The sequence below is a fragment of the Nymphaea colorata genome, chromosome 12, assembly GCF_008831285.2.
Source record: "Nymphaea colorata isolate Beijing-Zhang1983 chromosome 12, ASM883128v2, whole genome shotgun sequence".
Lineage (NCBI taxonomy): Eukaryota > Viridiplantae > Streptophyta > Magnoliopsida > Nymphaeales > Nymphaeaceae > Nymphaea > Nymphaea colorata.
Window position 1 is genome coordinate 16,562,920 of NC_045149.1, and position 15,547 is coordinate 16,578,466.

Sequence of the window (15,547 nt, forward strand, 5' to 3'; positions counted from 1 at the left end):
GATATACAGGCAGAGAGGCATTCACAAATTTGAGAAACATGCGTGCTTACTTCTTGAGTATAAAGAAATCGAGATTTTTGAATGCTCGAAGAGCACATCGAGTTCGATCCCTCTTCCATGACACGAGCCCTTACTACATACCGCTCCTCCACGACACGGGCTAGGGGGACTCATGTCATGCAGCGGGTCAAACTCAACGCGCCCTCTAGAATTGACAGTGGACACCATTCTCTCAGAACTGAGCCTCTCATTCAAACTTTTAGGTAAAAAGAAAGGCATTTTCCACTGCAACTATTCGGTCGCTTTGGAAAAAGGAAACTCTGGAAGTCCACATTCATCATCATCAGAAACACACACACACATATATATATATATATGAACTACCCACATGCCGATGGCAACAAATCTCCATCTTCATCATCAATATACATACATAGTGTCCCACCTAGAAGAGGTCCACATTTCTAATTCGTCCCACCGACTATCTTGACCATCAACCAACCGTGAGTTAAAAAGAGCACCACCTCTCAAGCTTTTCCTCCTAGACATATTTCCCATGAAAAGTACGTCTCAACTTCTTGATGTTCCTTTCTTTTTCCCCCTTTTTTTGGATTTAAGGATCCTTTGTCCTTGGTTATAACGAGAGCAGTGTCTTTAATGAAGTTACTACCAAGAAGCAACCACTAGAATTAGGTAAGCAGACTCTGGCCGTACTCGTTAGTGATGTACCTCAAATATTGAACTCTCCACATCTTTTTAACTTAAAAAGAAAAGATCCCGTGTCAAAGCCGTGGGAAGGAAAACCAAGCTGTTCTCGTGAACATATAACAACACAGTTTCAAAGAATGAACACCGAAGGTTATGGGCATATATTGAGTGTCGTTTTGTCTCTGAACTGGCGTTTAAGGCGTGTTTGTTTGGTGGCCGAAACCGCGTTTGTAAAGGAAAATCCCGGTTTTGACAAAACCACTTTAAAATGGACATAGCTCCACCATCTTATCTATAAAAATAAAGTCTAGCCAACCAAATAAATCAACCAAGCTTTGAAAACCGATTAACAACCATCAAACTATCGTTTTCTGAAGATATCATGCAAGCACAGCCTACGAGTTAAACTAGATTTGATGCTGAAAAAAGATGTACGCGTTTAATTTGAGAACAGCTACAACTTTTCAACCACGCTGGTGTTGACAAGGAAGAACGTTTCCAGAAAATTCAGCAGATTTTTCCCCTGTATTTTGCTCATCCCCACACATTGGAACAATTTTTCCGAGAAGTTTCTGTCCTAGAAAGCTGCTTTGTATACCTAGATTTTTTCTCAGTTTTCACTGTCAAGTAAAGGTCTAAAAAAAAAAAATCTTCTCATTCATCAAATGTGTGAACCTACCTCAAGGAACGAAACGTAGCTGATCGAACTAACAGGTAAGTAAAAATACAATAGTCAGTTCGGTTGCATGAGCGCTTATCCTTTGAATTGTAAGTAGTGGATGTGCGACACTTAGTTGACGAGTGTACCATTTCTCACAGGAAAAGGGTTTGAGTGTCCGCCCCTATCATGTACCTGCCACTGGATTTGAATCGTCGCCATAGACATCCAGCTCATGTGGAAGACGAACAGGGGTCCCGTCTTATATGCATTTAGTCTTATTCTAAGAAAACTGTGACTACGAGTCCAAAACGTTGTTAAGTGAGAAGAATTTCTCCCCTTATAGGGTGCGTTAAGGGCCAACGGCCGCCCAAGGTCAGAGAAGAAGGCGAGTCAATTACGACGGAGGCTTTGAAATCCGAAGATTTTTGAGTCCAACTGTCTCGTCACAAGTGCGGTTCGCGTTTGATTCTAACGATAGTGGACAAGCCTTCCACTGTCATACACACCGTGTCTACTAAGTCCTCTCTCTTTCTCTCATATATAGATTGAAAACATGCTAAACTGACGCTAAAACACCATAAATCATATAAACTATTATTAATGCTCCCAGCTAAAGACATTAACGCGCCAGATTTTGATTCCTTAGTCATCCGACATCATCTAATCGCCAATTGATTGCAAACACCGTGTGGTTCTGGCATTGAGAAGGGCGACCTCATGAGAGTTGAGAATCTGCCGGAGCAGGGCAATGCAAAGCTCCTTGTTTTCCATGCATTCGTCCACCACTAGAGCCATGAGAAGTGAATGACAAGTATCTTCTCTTTATCCCCAAAATGTGGCCAAGAAAATTGTTGAAAATCCAAAACTCTAACTGCCTGAACATTTAGATCAGACTCTCAAGTCTTCCTCCTGAAATGGATGTTGAAATTTTTTTCCATATCCTTTTTTTTTTTCTCCTATATCCATTAACATGACCGCGTCGGCTAATGGAGAGGAACCCCCCTCAGAGAGAAAACAAAAGAAACGAAACGAAACTGAAAGGCGAAGAAGAAGCTGCTGAAGTATAAAAATTTCAGTCAGTTTTAGGAAACTACTGAGTTTAACAAAGGCAGAGATCCTTCTCCTATAGGAGAAGTAAAGACTAGGAAAGGGAAACGGCAGAGTTCTCTCTCTCTCTTTCTTGGGGACTGTTTAGTTTTTAATTAAAGCTTCAGGCTTGGTCATGGCAAGTGCGTGACTCACTGTTCTCGCGATGCCATTCAGCCGAGAAAGTAAAGGTAGAAGATGCCAGAGGCCGCACACATACACGGTCCCCTCAAGGAATCCCAACCCTCACGGTAGTAGTGGACAAGTAGGCATCAGCACAAGACAGAGCCACCACTCTCAAGTCTCACCACACACACACACACACACACCCAACTGAGCATGTGCACACGCACCAGCATAACAACAAGCACAAGCACATGCATTACCTCATCAAAGGTGACACGTGGGCTCTCCCCATTTCCAAAACATCAATCAATGCTTGATCAAAGTTTTATCAAATTCTAAAGAGTGAAAATTTTTCATGGGGCTAGACAGTAAAGACTAAATACAGTCACGCATGGTATTAAAAAATTCATGGTATTAAAAAATTTAGAGAAAGAAGAAGAAGGAGAAGAAGAAGAAGAAGAAGAAGAAGAAGAAGAGGGGTTCTGGACTTACTGTTCCTTAGGAATAAAGGACCAGAAATTAAAAGTCTCTGTTCATGTATCGAGATAGGAAGTTTGATTAAAACAACAGAACAGAACCACGCAGAAAGCGTCCTGCCCTGCCTAGTCTACATAGCATGCCACTGACGTCTTAGAAACCTAAAGAAAGATTATTCCTCCTTTTGCAGCAATCTCGCGAAATATTGACCTCGGGATGGCTGGATCAGGGCAGTGTGGCATAACATCATGTACCATGCTACAGAGGAGAGGGGGGGGGGGGGGAGAGAGAGAGAGAGAGAGAGAGAGGACAGCTGATGTTGTCTATAGCGATGTTTGCAGGAATTCTGACCCCACATTGGCTGAACACATTGCAACAAAACCCTTCTCTCTCTCTAAAAAGTTAGGCAAGTTTCTCGTTTGAAAATGGAGAGAGAACCTAATTCTGAATTTCTTTCACAGGCACCAATAGATGCTTCAACTGAAGGCAAGCTACCCAGAACTCAAGCAGTACTCTCTAGACAAAACTGCAGACAGTGGATTGTATAAAGCTTCCAAAGCAGATATATTTCACCACAGGGAAGCACAGAATACTTAAGAGAAAAAGAAAAGGCCAAAAAGATAACTGCACCTTAAAGTCAAACCTCCTAAACCTACTAAGACAGATCAAGTGGCATTCTTGATACTAAAGAAATTATTGTTAAAAAGAGTAGAAAAGGAAGATGCATTGCACTTCGCAGCTTAAAAGGTGGCTGGAAATGAATGATTGATTACAACTTTTATGGCCTACAAGAAAATAAACTACTCGGCTAATAACTCATTTAGCTGAAAATTCATGTGAACCAGGATGCTGGCGACAGATAAGACTTGGCTTCTATCGGGTGGCGAGGACGGTGACACTTCGAGTGAAAAATAGCTTAGCTAAAGAGATGGTGAAAGTAAAACACGGAAAGAGGAAGGTCGCAACTAAGAAGAAGCGTCTGGAAACAGCATATGGATCATATTCATGCATACTATTCTGTTTCAGATTACAGTTAAAAAAAAAAATAAAAGAAAAACAGAAGCAGATTGAATAAGTGATAGAATTTAAATACTCTTCAAATTCCCAATGAAATTATATAAATTGCTTAAAAAACTGAGGAAGAAGGAAAATGAACTTATATCAGATTCAGTAAGACCCCCCAAAACATATACAACAGTAATTCTAAAAGAAAATGAAGAAAAATGTACAATGAATTTCAGACCAATTTTGCTACCTTAGATCACAGAATGGCCACCGGAACTTCACGAACTCCCCAGAAAGACCATCTGCCGACGAGTTGCCATCAGATTTATCGGAAGCATGACAAAGTCACAGACATGTTGATCAATCTTCGCTGGACAACCAATGGATTGCTTGCGATCAGAATGAAACGAAAAAGTGATCTTTCAACAGAAATTTCAGGTGGGCACTCAAGGAAGGATCGAAAGATCCCGATTTGGAAGCTTAATTGGGGTTGTCTGGATCGATAAACTCTGCATCGGACAAAGCCGATGTTGAATCGTCGACAGTTGCCGGGAGGTTCAGATCGAGCATGCTGTCATCCGTCTCTGGCATTGGAATTCCGAACCCGGCGCCGGAAAAGTGGGTCCTCTTATGGCCTCCCAGGGCCTGGCCAGACCCGAACACCCTGAAACAAAAGGGGCACTCGTGGATTTTCCTGTCACCGAAGAGCTCCGGGAGGCCGAGTCCGGAAGGGGCGCAGCCCCCTTTAGTCTTCTTGTGGCCTGCACGGTGGCCGCCGAGGGCCTGGTAGGACGGGAAGAGCTTCTTGCAAGTGCCGCACTGGAACTTCCGGCGTCGTTTCGAGCGAAGCCCCAAGGGAGATGAGGAGGCGGCGATGGATGAGTCCGTTAGGGCCCGCACATCACGGGACAGTAGCATGAGGGAGATGGCGACGTCCTCCTCTGGCGAAGTATTGGAGATGGAGCTAACGGGTTCCTCCGGCGATACTTCGCCCCCAGAGAAGAAGGGAAAACGAAGGCGAGCAACCTTCTTCCTGCTTGGCCGGCGCCTGGGGCCAGAAAGCTCCTCCGTCTCGCTTTGGCTGTCGTGGACGGAAGTCATGGTGATGTCGGTTGGTGGTGGAACGCCGGGGGAGGAGGCGTCAATGGTGAAAGAGAACTCGGGATCGGAGAAGCGGAAGCTCCTTCGGGGATTCTCTCTCAATGAGTATACGAAGTTCTCCTCGATCTCTTCTCTGACGATTCCATCTTCTTCCTCCTCTGCCAGTTCTTCATCATCATCATCATCTTCTACTACTACTACCTTCTGCTTTCTTCTGCTTCCACTAACTTCATTTCCTTCTTCTTCCTTCTTCTGCTTTCTTCGTCTTCCTCTCACTTCTTCTTCTTCCTCCTCTTCTTCTTCATATAATTCTTCTTCTTCTTCCTCATCTTCTTCTTCTCGGTGGTGTTGGTGGCGATGCTTCTGCTGCGCTTGGTGCTGACCCTTCGGATCTATGGGGAGCTTGAGCGTGGTCATGTGCGACCTCATATGGCCTCCCAGAGCTCGGCCACATCTGAACGTCCGGTCACAGATTTTGCAGACATGCGCTTCATCTCCTTCGTCCATTTCCTCTTCAACTCGAGCAATGGAGAAAGAGAGAGAGAGAGAGCGAAAAGAAGAGGATGAAGAAATGGTGGTGCGGTAGAAACAGAGCAAAAGTAAGAGTTGGAATCTTGGGAAGATGGTTGATATGGTAGAATGAGAGCAAAAGAAGCGAGTTGGTTTCTCGCTCTCTCTCTCTCTCTCCCCCCTTGTGGCTCGAGTTAAATGACGGAAATGCTCCTGCCTTTGAACTCGAAGACTCGGAAATTGACCGACTCAAAACTCACCCGAACCGCTCCCCTCCCGCTCTCACCACAACAAGAGCTTAAGGACTCGGAAATGAAGAACCGGATTTAGAAGACTAATGGGCAAAATTTCCAGAGACGCACCACTGGGGAGAAAAGAAGAAAGAAGGAATCTGTGAAGTGAAAAGCTTCGCTTCTTTATTAAACGTGGCAAAGGCAACCAATCCCATTGCCGACCCACTTATCGCCTTTCATAACAACCACGCAGTTGGTACTCTTTACCAAACCCACCCTCTCGACCAACTCGGAAGTACCCGAATCGGATATTTTCAGCCTCAACTTGGACACTTCTCTCAGCCGACCCATGGGAAAAATCTGTGAGAAACAGATTCCTAATACACATTTATATTGTCATATAGGACTCTTATTCCACCAGCTAGCTAGGTTCTAAAATTATATTCCATAGGAAAATAAATTGAGACTCCGGAAAATGAGCATAATCAGTAAAAAGTTCCATTGGAAACCAAACTCGACCTTGAGGGATGTACCCTTTACCATAACCAATAATGTTCACATGTTCGGGTTCTAATTTGGATTTAAATACAAACAAATAAAAAGTTTATACTAACTTTACAAGATGAATCTGAAACCGATTTTTTAAGTATACACCTAAATTTTGTACTGCATTATGATCTCTCAAAATGTTCAGATATTAAATGTAGAATATCTATTTGAATTTGTATCCAAATCTGATTAGATTTCTTAATCAGTTACTTAATTTTTTTATTATATCTGACCCTTAAAAAAAACTGGGCTCAAAAACCGATTCTCACTGAATTTCCAGAAATTTCCGAGTCATGTTTACCTGTCCTTAAGCTGGTTGCATGAAGTTGATTTTTTTTTTTGAAAAAAAAGAAAATCATTTTTTATGTGAATTTCCTTTTTCAGGTGGGGGTTAGTTCCGTCCGCTTGCGGGAGCGTTTATCGGCTTTCTCCGCATGTGGGTTGGTCCCTTGCTGAGTCAATATCTTAAAGAGCGGGGTCATTTTCGCCTTTTTCTTTTATTTTTTTCATTTCCAATAATAATAAATGAATTACCTTTTCGTCTTCTGTTGGTGCCACCGAAAGATGGTTTGGTTCCTTGCAAAAGGATGAATACCCAAAAGGAGGGGAAGCGTTAAAGCCAAGAAAAATCACACGAAGAATGTTTTTCTCTTATTAATCTTTTTTCCCCTTTTCAAAAAATTTTGAATATTTTACAAAAAACAGGATCATATATAGGCTATTCCTTAACAAGTGCCTTATATTCAAGTTTTAAATGCAGATCAAGTTCTGGGTAAGGTATAAAATTACATAATTATAACTTTCTGGTTAAGAGCATTGTATAGCTAGTGGGGCGTGTAGCTACGTAGAAGGCTCATCGTGGGCGCAATTTTTGCAAGTATTATTTTTCTGGACTATAAATAATGGGATTGTCACACTATTGATAGATGTACACAGATCTCCGACAATCTATCGACCTCTTTTCTGGGTAATGGATTGTTAACTACATTGGAACATTAAACAAAACAGCAATTAGTTTATCATTTTTATTAAATGTTCATGAACCCCAAGCAAGAAGCTAACCCGACATGAGGCCTAGCCACCATGCCCCTACAGAGATAGAGAGGTGGAAACTTTTCATCTTTACATGTACAGTAGTATTAGCTTTCTCTCAGCATATTAAATAACTAACATAAATAGCTGTTCATATTAAGGCTAAGCATAGGCAGCTCTTTTTTCTGCAAATAGCCGACAAAATTAAGCAGCTTTTTTGCAAATAATGTTTTAACGATTCCCTCTCATCTGATCATCAGCTAAATGAATAGATTCCGCGGCTGCCACCACGGGGAAGAAACCTTTCTTGCTTTCCTTTTTCTATAAAGTTGCAGTTGCAGTTCGTGGCATCTTTTGGATTGAGTTGTAGAAAGAGCTGGCTTTTTGATCTGATTTAACCAAAGACGTGACTGTTTGAAATGTTGATTGACGCACTTGCGCTCGATAGAGCAATTACATGCAGTTTTTTTTTTGTTTTGAGGGGCGTAGCATAGTTGAACAGCTTGATCAAGTATGTTGATAATGCATAGTTAAAGTGACATAGTTAGTTCTCACTCGAATGGTGGAATTTTCTACCGCTCTCACATGATAATACCTTTTCCTTCAACTGCTTTGGTTCAATGTGTAGTTGGCTCATGAACCAGCAGCAACTAGACTTTTTATATATCAAACGACGGTTCGACAGCAAAATGAACGATCCCGTAAATTGCCTCTTCAGTAGTCTATTACTTTTTACATACAATGCCGAAGCTAGAAAATTTTAGCTAAGGGGCATTGATCCATCTTATTATTGCAATTGATTGAGTGCATATAGAACTACAAGGCATTGACATGGGTTTAAGTCCTATACATGATAAATGAAAATTTTATAAAAGATTACACAAGCTGGGGTGGGCAATTGCCCACACCAGCCCCATGGTAACTCCGCTACTCCTTACATGGGTCCTTTTCATCAGAAAAACAAAGAAAGCTAAGTTCTACTTAGTTGTAGCTTCAGAAAAAATTACTTTGAATGGCTTTGGGACAACATGAATTAAAGTTGATGTTGATCACTCAATCTACTAAGCAAACCCATAATCCCTTCATATCTGTGGCTTGATCGCACACCAAGTACCATCCCACCTTAATCTCCAAGCAAAGCTTCGGAATGATCATTCATGTGATGTGGTCATCCAAACCATGCCCCGTGTTGTGCATAGAAGCCTTAAACTGCGGACATTTCTGCAAATACATAAAACTGCGGGTACTTGGCCGTGAACTTTTTTTTTTTTCTTTTTTCATACTGTTAATTAGTTCCATTATTTTGAATTTCCCAGATAAATTAAAATTTAGAAGATTTGCAGGCGTCGTGGCAGGAGGGAGGGAAGCACGTGGCTGCAAGCTGTTATTTATCCTTTCTTTTTTATTTTTGGGTTTTATTTCTTATCTGTTGCTTTAAAAATTCTAAAATCTGTTCCTTCTCTCTTTGGTTCTTATCCAAGACAGCACATACCAGTTGATTTGCACGCGTGCCGCTAACGGGTTGGATCCCAAAAGCAAACGATAAACTCATTGATCCGAGTTGTGTATTTTTCATACACTATTAAATAGCAAAGTATAGTTTTTTGAATTATAAAATATTTTACAAATTTTATTACGTATGTACAAACACTCACATTAATGTTGATAGACTAACTTACTTCATCTATTTATATAAAAAAAAAATTGCATTACAAAAATTTATAACTTACACCAACCGAATTGAACTGCCCAGTCAACCTTATAACTTGATAATCTAAACTTTTTAGTCGATTTGAGTTTGAGTCATGAGTTCACCAACTAAGTCACGAGTTCTACCAATTATTTATATATAAAAAGACTATAAGACAATCTGGATCTTAACTTGTGGAGACATACCAAACCCAAATTTGAACCAAAACGCGCATGCACTCCAGTGCTCTGTGGAGACATCGACCAATATTGATTACGGATCTGATTATGACCAAATCAAATCAAGTTGCACCCACAGATCCAGCACGCCGCTTTGCAACTCCTTCCGTTCTACTTTTCTCCCCTTCTATGTTGCGTTCTGAGATGCCCAAGAAGAAACGCAAGACGAAAAGCGGGCAAAGATAAAACTTTTACGAGACAGAAAATGTCACGCAAACTGAAATTGGCAAATTTGTTTTGCGCTAACCCCAGACTTCGAATATTAAAAGTTCACGGGGACGGCCTGCTTGCCTGCCTTTTGATTTAAAAAATAAATACATTTTGAAAAAAAATATTAATAAATAAAAATAAAAATAAAACTAATTAAGATTTTACCAGAAAAATGCATTTAACCTTATGTGAATCACAAAAATCATATCAAATATATATGTCTAAATTCCCATGCATGTTTGCCCACATTATGAACTTCAACATACATTAAATATAAGAATTAATGAAAGTCACGCGGTCATGTAAAATGCAGGCCAAGAAGAATAAGAAAATAGACAAAAGAATTAATGAAGGAAACAGTAAACAACAGTTACGACTTAATTATAAAGGTCATTCTCCAGTTTGCCCATGATTCCGCGGATTCACTGATAAATTGCCCGATTCTAGGAGTCCACCGAATCGGTCATTGGATCGAATCGGTAAAGGGCGGTCTGATTCAATTCAAACCGATTTTAATAGCATTCGTTTGAACTCATTTTTCACACACATGTGTACATATATATTATAATGCATTAGGTGGTCATGATTAAATACATTATCAAATGCATTATATCATACTATATATATATATATATATATGTATTTCACTATGTTTCTTCCATCTTCAATGACAAGGGAGCCTACAAGCACCAGATTAGTCATGGGCCGCAAGGTAAACCGAGTCGTGTGCACCACAGAATGTGGGTATGCACTGGCCGACGTGATGGTCGGGCCCGGGCTCTAGTTGAGCTCACCACATACAGTCTTTCATATGCCTCAAGGGCTTAAAATCTGTGGAAAATCCACTGATGGTACAATTTGGTTCAACATCTTCCTCTCAAAACCTTTCTTCCTCCTCAATTTCCTAGACACCTCTAAACTAAGTTATGTTGTTACATGCTTGCTTGTTTTTCATTCTGCAACACCTCCTCCTTTCATATAAAGTAATGGAATATTGTTGCAAAGGCATGGAATCAGGTGAACTAACAACTTAAAAAATACACATGAAGCAAAGGTCTACTATATTATATATGTAGGAAGTGGTTATATTTGACTTAAAAAATACACATGAAGCAAAGGTCTACTATATTATATATGTAGGAAGTGGTTATATTTGACTTAAATAGTAAACATGAGCTAACTCTTTCTCTCTCACACACACACTCCCTCTCTCGATCTCGATCTCTATTTCGATTCTGGAGGGTGCTATTCTGATGGTATTGAGAGTTGTCGTTTCGTGTTCCGATATGCTGCAGGCGAGGTTGGAAAAATGAGTTCCAAAGAAAGATGACAAAATCCCGATGCCAGATACGACTTATGTGGAACCATACCCTCAATCAGGCCTTAATAATTTGGTTCTTCAGATATCCATGGACCTTGCTCATCCTGATCTAGAAAAGTCGTGGAAAACCATTAGATGGATTTTATTGCACTGCACCACGTTCTTCATTTCGACCCACAATTGGAGAGATTTGTTGTACCGACCGGAAGAAGCGGTAAAGCATATCCTGGACAAACGATCCTCTGAAACTTCTGCTTCCATCCAAGTACATGTGAGTCTGGTTGCGACAAAAGAATGGGGCCACCCCTCGTTGGACGCCATACGTTTAATTGTTTTCTTATAACAATGCTGCTAGAGGACGTGTTTGAATCGAAGAGTCCTCAAGTACTTCAGTTCTTGTTAATTTCGTCAACGCAGGCCAAATAAATGCGTATTAATGGTGACCATCTGACCGTGGATTGGTTGGAGGAGGACCGTATTAATGCTGAATGGTCTACCAAATCATTCGGATTATATACTTCACATCTGAATTTGATCCCTAGCTGAGTTTTATTTTCACATTTGAATATGAATCCATTTTTTTTTTTTAAATACATAGCCCCATTCTAACTGCATTATGAAACTGACTCCCAACATGTATGAATACCGGAGATGTATGAGATATTTGTTTGAATCGAATCCATATTTGAATCTAAATCTGGTCAGTTATTTATGTATAAAGAATCTAAATTCAAATTTGAACATGATGAGACGTCGGTTCTTAAATCTGATACCATAATTAGATATCCAATCTTTTTTTTATGTAATTGGGTTGAACACTTTGATCGAAAACTAACTAACTCATCGGCAGCCCATTCTTCAGCAGCGCCGGCGACCGCCATGGCTGCAATCCAAGTATGCCACCATGCGCGCATCGTTAATTTGGTTAGTTTCTTGTTGGTTTTTCTGTTGAATTCCCGGTCAAAGATTGCGAAACTTTTAGCCGGAAAAAGGAGCAGATTTTTCTTGGTGTCTTATCCTGAAACTGATTTGGCCGAAACTATTAGCCGGAAAAGGGAGCAGAAAACTGATTTGGCCGATTTTACAGCCGTCGTTTGAATCTTAGCCGATGTGCAATGAATCATGTGGCGCGAACTTTGAGGTCAGGTGGTGCGTTTCCGGTGGGCGGAGGAAGTTGAATGCTTTTACCTCTTGGAGGGTATGAGCCCAAACGCCTTTGCATGGAGGCAGTCCATCTCCATCATGGAAGGGCGCTCAGAAAGTTTTGCCTGTTAGATAACCACAAAGTGACGGACAGGACAGGATAGGGTTGCCTTTCTCTGCATCACATTATTAGGAACACTTGCGCTCTTATACGTCCAAGTTCTTACCTCTCTCCACGGATCCAACTGTTCATCCTTCACTTTTTGTATATAAACCAGACCGATAGATCAGCGAGAAAAAGCCAGACTCTTTAATTATGATATTTAAAATCTAACGTCACCAATATGATCTTAAAGACAGGTTGATATATATATATATATAGAGAGAGAGAGAAATTGCGCCTGTAAATCTTTTGCCTGAAAATTCTACTAGTGGTCAAGAGAAAAACTTTTCCTGGCATCTGCTGGATATTCTACTAATACCACTTGGGTTTAATCCCATTGCTCTTAATTGTGAAGAAAATTGCCCATTTGGATTATAAAATTTTAGTGTTTTGTGACGCACGATTTTTAACAATATAAAATTTGTTGGTTTCTGCCAAATTGGAGGGCGATTCTTATCAATCAACTACAGGTACGTTATTCTGAGACTTTCCGAATAAGATGAAAGCAGAGAAAGCTTATACTGAGTTGTAAATAGAGAATAAGAACTCAAAGACAGCAAATTCAGTACTCCTTTAGTGGCATGATGATGGTGATGATAAGTTTTTGTTGTTGACGCCGATAGTGCTTTCTGCATTGGTGCTCAATCTTTAAAGGCGATTGCTTTGTCTGTCGTGCCTTATGTGCTCATATAGCACATTCAGCTGCTATGTTACTGTAATGCTGCCTTATTGAAGCCAGGTAGACTCGCATCGAGGCTTCAACATTTGTTTTCGCCACCGGATTATAGCATAGTGCGTTGGCTCTGGTTTGATGCATTTTGGACAATTTTGAAAAGTTGGCAGGAAAGGATTTAAAGGCTTTGGACTGAGACATGCAGGAATTCAAGACCACACAGATCCAATTCCCGCTGCCCACATGCTAATCTAGAGAGAGAGAGAGAGAGAAGTTATCTCAGATAATCCTTCTTTTTTTTTTCGTTTTAATTTTGCTTCTGTTCATCAGCATTCCAAGTATCTAATTCTTGACCTCTTTCAAATCAAAACTTGTTTTTCACAAAACAACGTCTTCTGATCAACCCAAATTTTTATTCAAACTTTCCACCAATTTTAGAAGATTTGGATTCTTGAAATGATGGTAGACTTAAAATACATAAAGCTTAGCCTAAATAATACTGACGGAAGTGTCGCCAGTAATAGAATTGGCTAAGAAGCATCCAAATTGCAGTAGCAATCATGGAGGGCTCCAGCTCTACTGGATTTCTAATCCCTCGAAAGAAATGCACCATACATGGCTTTAAGTTAGGCCAACTACCACCATGTGCACATCACCGTTGGCTTGGTGACAGTCTCTTTTAGCGTCAGATTCATGTGAATATGTATATATATTTAAATCTTTTTAAGCCGGATTATAAGAGGTGATTCTTGGACTATGTGATATGAGATTGGAGTTTGGATCTCATACGCCCGACCCGAACTGACCATCATAAGGAGATGGGACCACAGTTCAATGATCTTAGATGCGATCCAAACCCTTGAGAACCTAAGAAATCTGAAATTGGATATTATTCAGATCCAGATTTTAAGCAGCAAATGCATTCCCAGCAATTGACTTGGGCCATGCCCGGACTTGTAGGTGAACCACTTGACTCTCATTCAGTGGTCATACTTTACCCGGCGAACTGCAGAGTCAAAGGAAACGGCTAAGAAAGATATCTCTTCGTGGCCGACGGATTTCCATCCATCACATGGACCAGAAGACTTTATGAACTCACCCGCATTGAAATAATATTTTCGATGTATAACACATAATAGATGCAATCACATGCAATACAGTGTCAAAGCTAGAGCATCGAGAGAGTCACATGCTCTGAATACAAATTTGTCATACACGATGGTTAAAAATTAAAACTCTTGATGAAATAGTTATAAGTTATTATAAACCATCACTGCATCATAAACTGATACCAATGCTCCTATACATGACAAAAACGGGTCACTGTTGAAGATATGGACCCAGGTCAGTCTAATGCATGCCAAACATTGTCTCTGCTTCATGACCTGCCATTGTTCAATTCTCGTTATAGATGACCCAAATCTCAACTTTAAAATGGTAGCGCAACTGGCTAGATTGGGTGGTATGTGATGCGAAACATAACCAAGTAATGGGTAGCGCAACTGGTCAAGTTGGGTGGCATGTTATAGCAAGTCCTCAATTCAAATCCTAGAGGGCGCCATCGTGAGGGTATCCAAAAATGTTGATGTTAAAAATATGAGTGCCATTATGAAGGCTAACTGGACCCATCATGGAAAACAAGGTTGGATTCATCTTTCCTTATGTGGTGCCACGATCCGTCAATAGAAAATATTCATTATTCTAAATCATAATAGTAGTGACAACAATAATACGAGGGAGGGGAGGTTCCTTTATTATATTTCTTGAAAGGAAATAGCTGCGACGTTTGCTGCTCATAAGGTATGTCAAAAATCGAACAGTGACAACAAGAACACAACTGGAAACTTTGTCTCGCGCTTGTTTGCTTAGTATGGACGCTCCCACGTGCCTCTCACCAACCTCATTTAATTTCTGCGTATAGTTCGTTGGCAAGATTAATGGAACCATTCCCCATCTTCGAACTCCCCTTGCCGAATGATCAAACACGCATGGGTTCGGATTTTGGTTGAAGTCAGCTCTAGACTTAATAGAATTCCGTGTAATTCCAACTGAATTTTCGATCCGAATGTATTTTGTCGAAGATAAGATATCCTGAAGTTTCTTTCCATTTCCCCCCTACCCCGCCAGGTATAAGACTGCTTCGGGTCTTGGGTAGAGAGCAAGACACACTTATATATAGTTGGATATTTTATTGAAATACAAAATTGACACCAAATCTAGGTTGGACCGGATCTAGAATCCAATGGATAAACGAAGCAGACCTGCTAAATCCAAATTGATATGCTTTGTTGTATGTTGGATGCCCTTTAGAGAGAGGAAACACTATGCAACGTACTTAGGGAAACGAAGAATGTGGTTTAATTCATCATGGAAAGCTTACTTTACTCGGCTTTAAAACTTGAAAGGCGCCGTCTTAATGCCATAATCTGACAAAAAATGATTAATTCAAAGTGAATATTTGTTTTGTTTAATAAGCGAATTGAGTGCGACAACACATCTACAAATGGAAAGTGAAGTAGAATGAATCTTAGCGCACAGATTGTTATTATGGATAACAACTGAGAAAATTCTTGCTTTTCCAACAGCTTCCAAGGTTTGAAAGGAACAGATTATTCTGATA

The 15,547-nt window shown here is 40.4% G+C and overlaps 1 protein-coding gene across 1 annotated transcript; it reads right to left on the reverse strand.

Annotated features, from left to right (window-relative positions):
* Nucleotides 1-4,139: 4,139 nt before the first annotated feature.
* LOC116265369 (zinc finger protein ZAT9-like) lies at nt 4,140-5,807 on the reverse strand. The gene has a single exon (XM_031645936.2). The coding sequence runs from the start codon at nt 5,669-5,671 to the stop codon at nt 4,544-4,546; it is 1,128 nt and encodes a 375-aa protein (XP_031501796.1). The 5' UTR covers nt 5,672-5,807; the 3' UTR covers nt 4,140-4,543.
* Between the last annotated feature and the right edge of the window lie 9,740 nt (nt 5,808-15,547).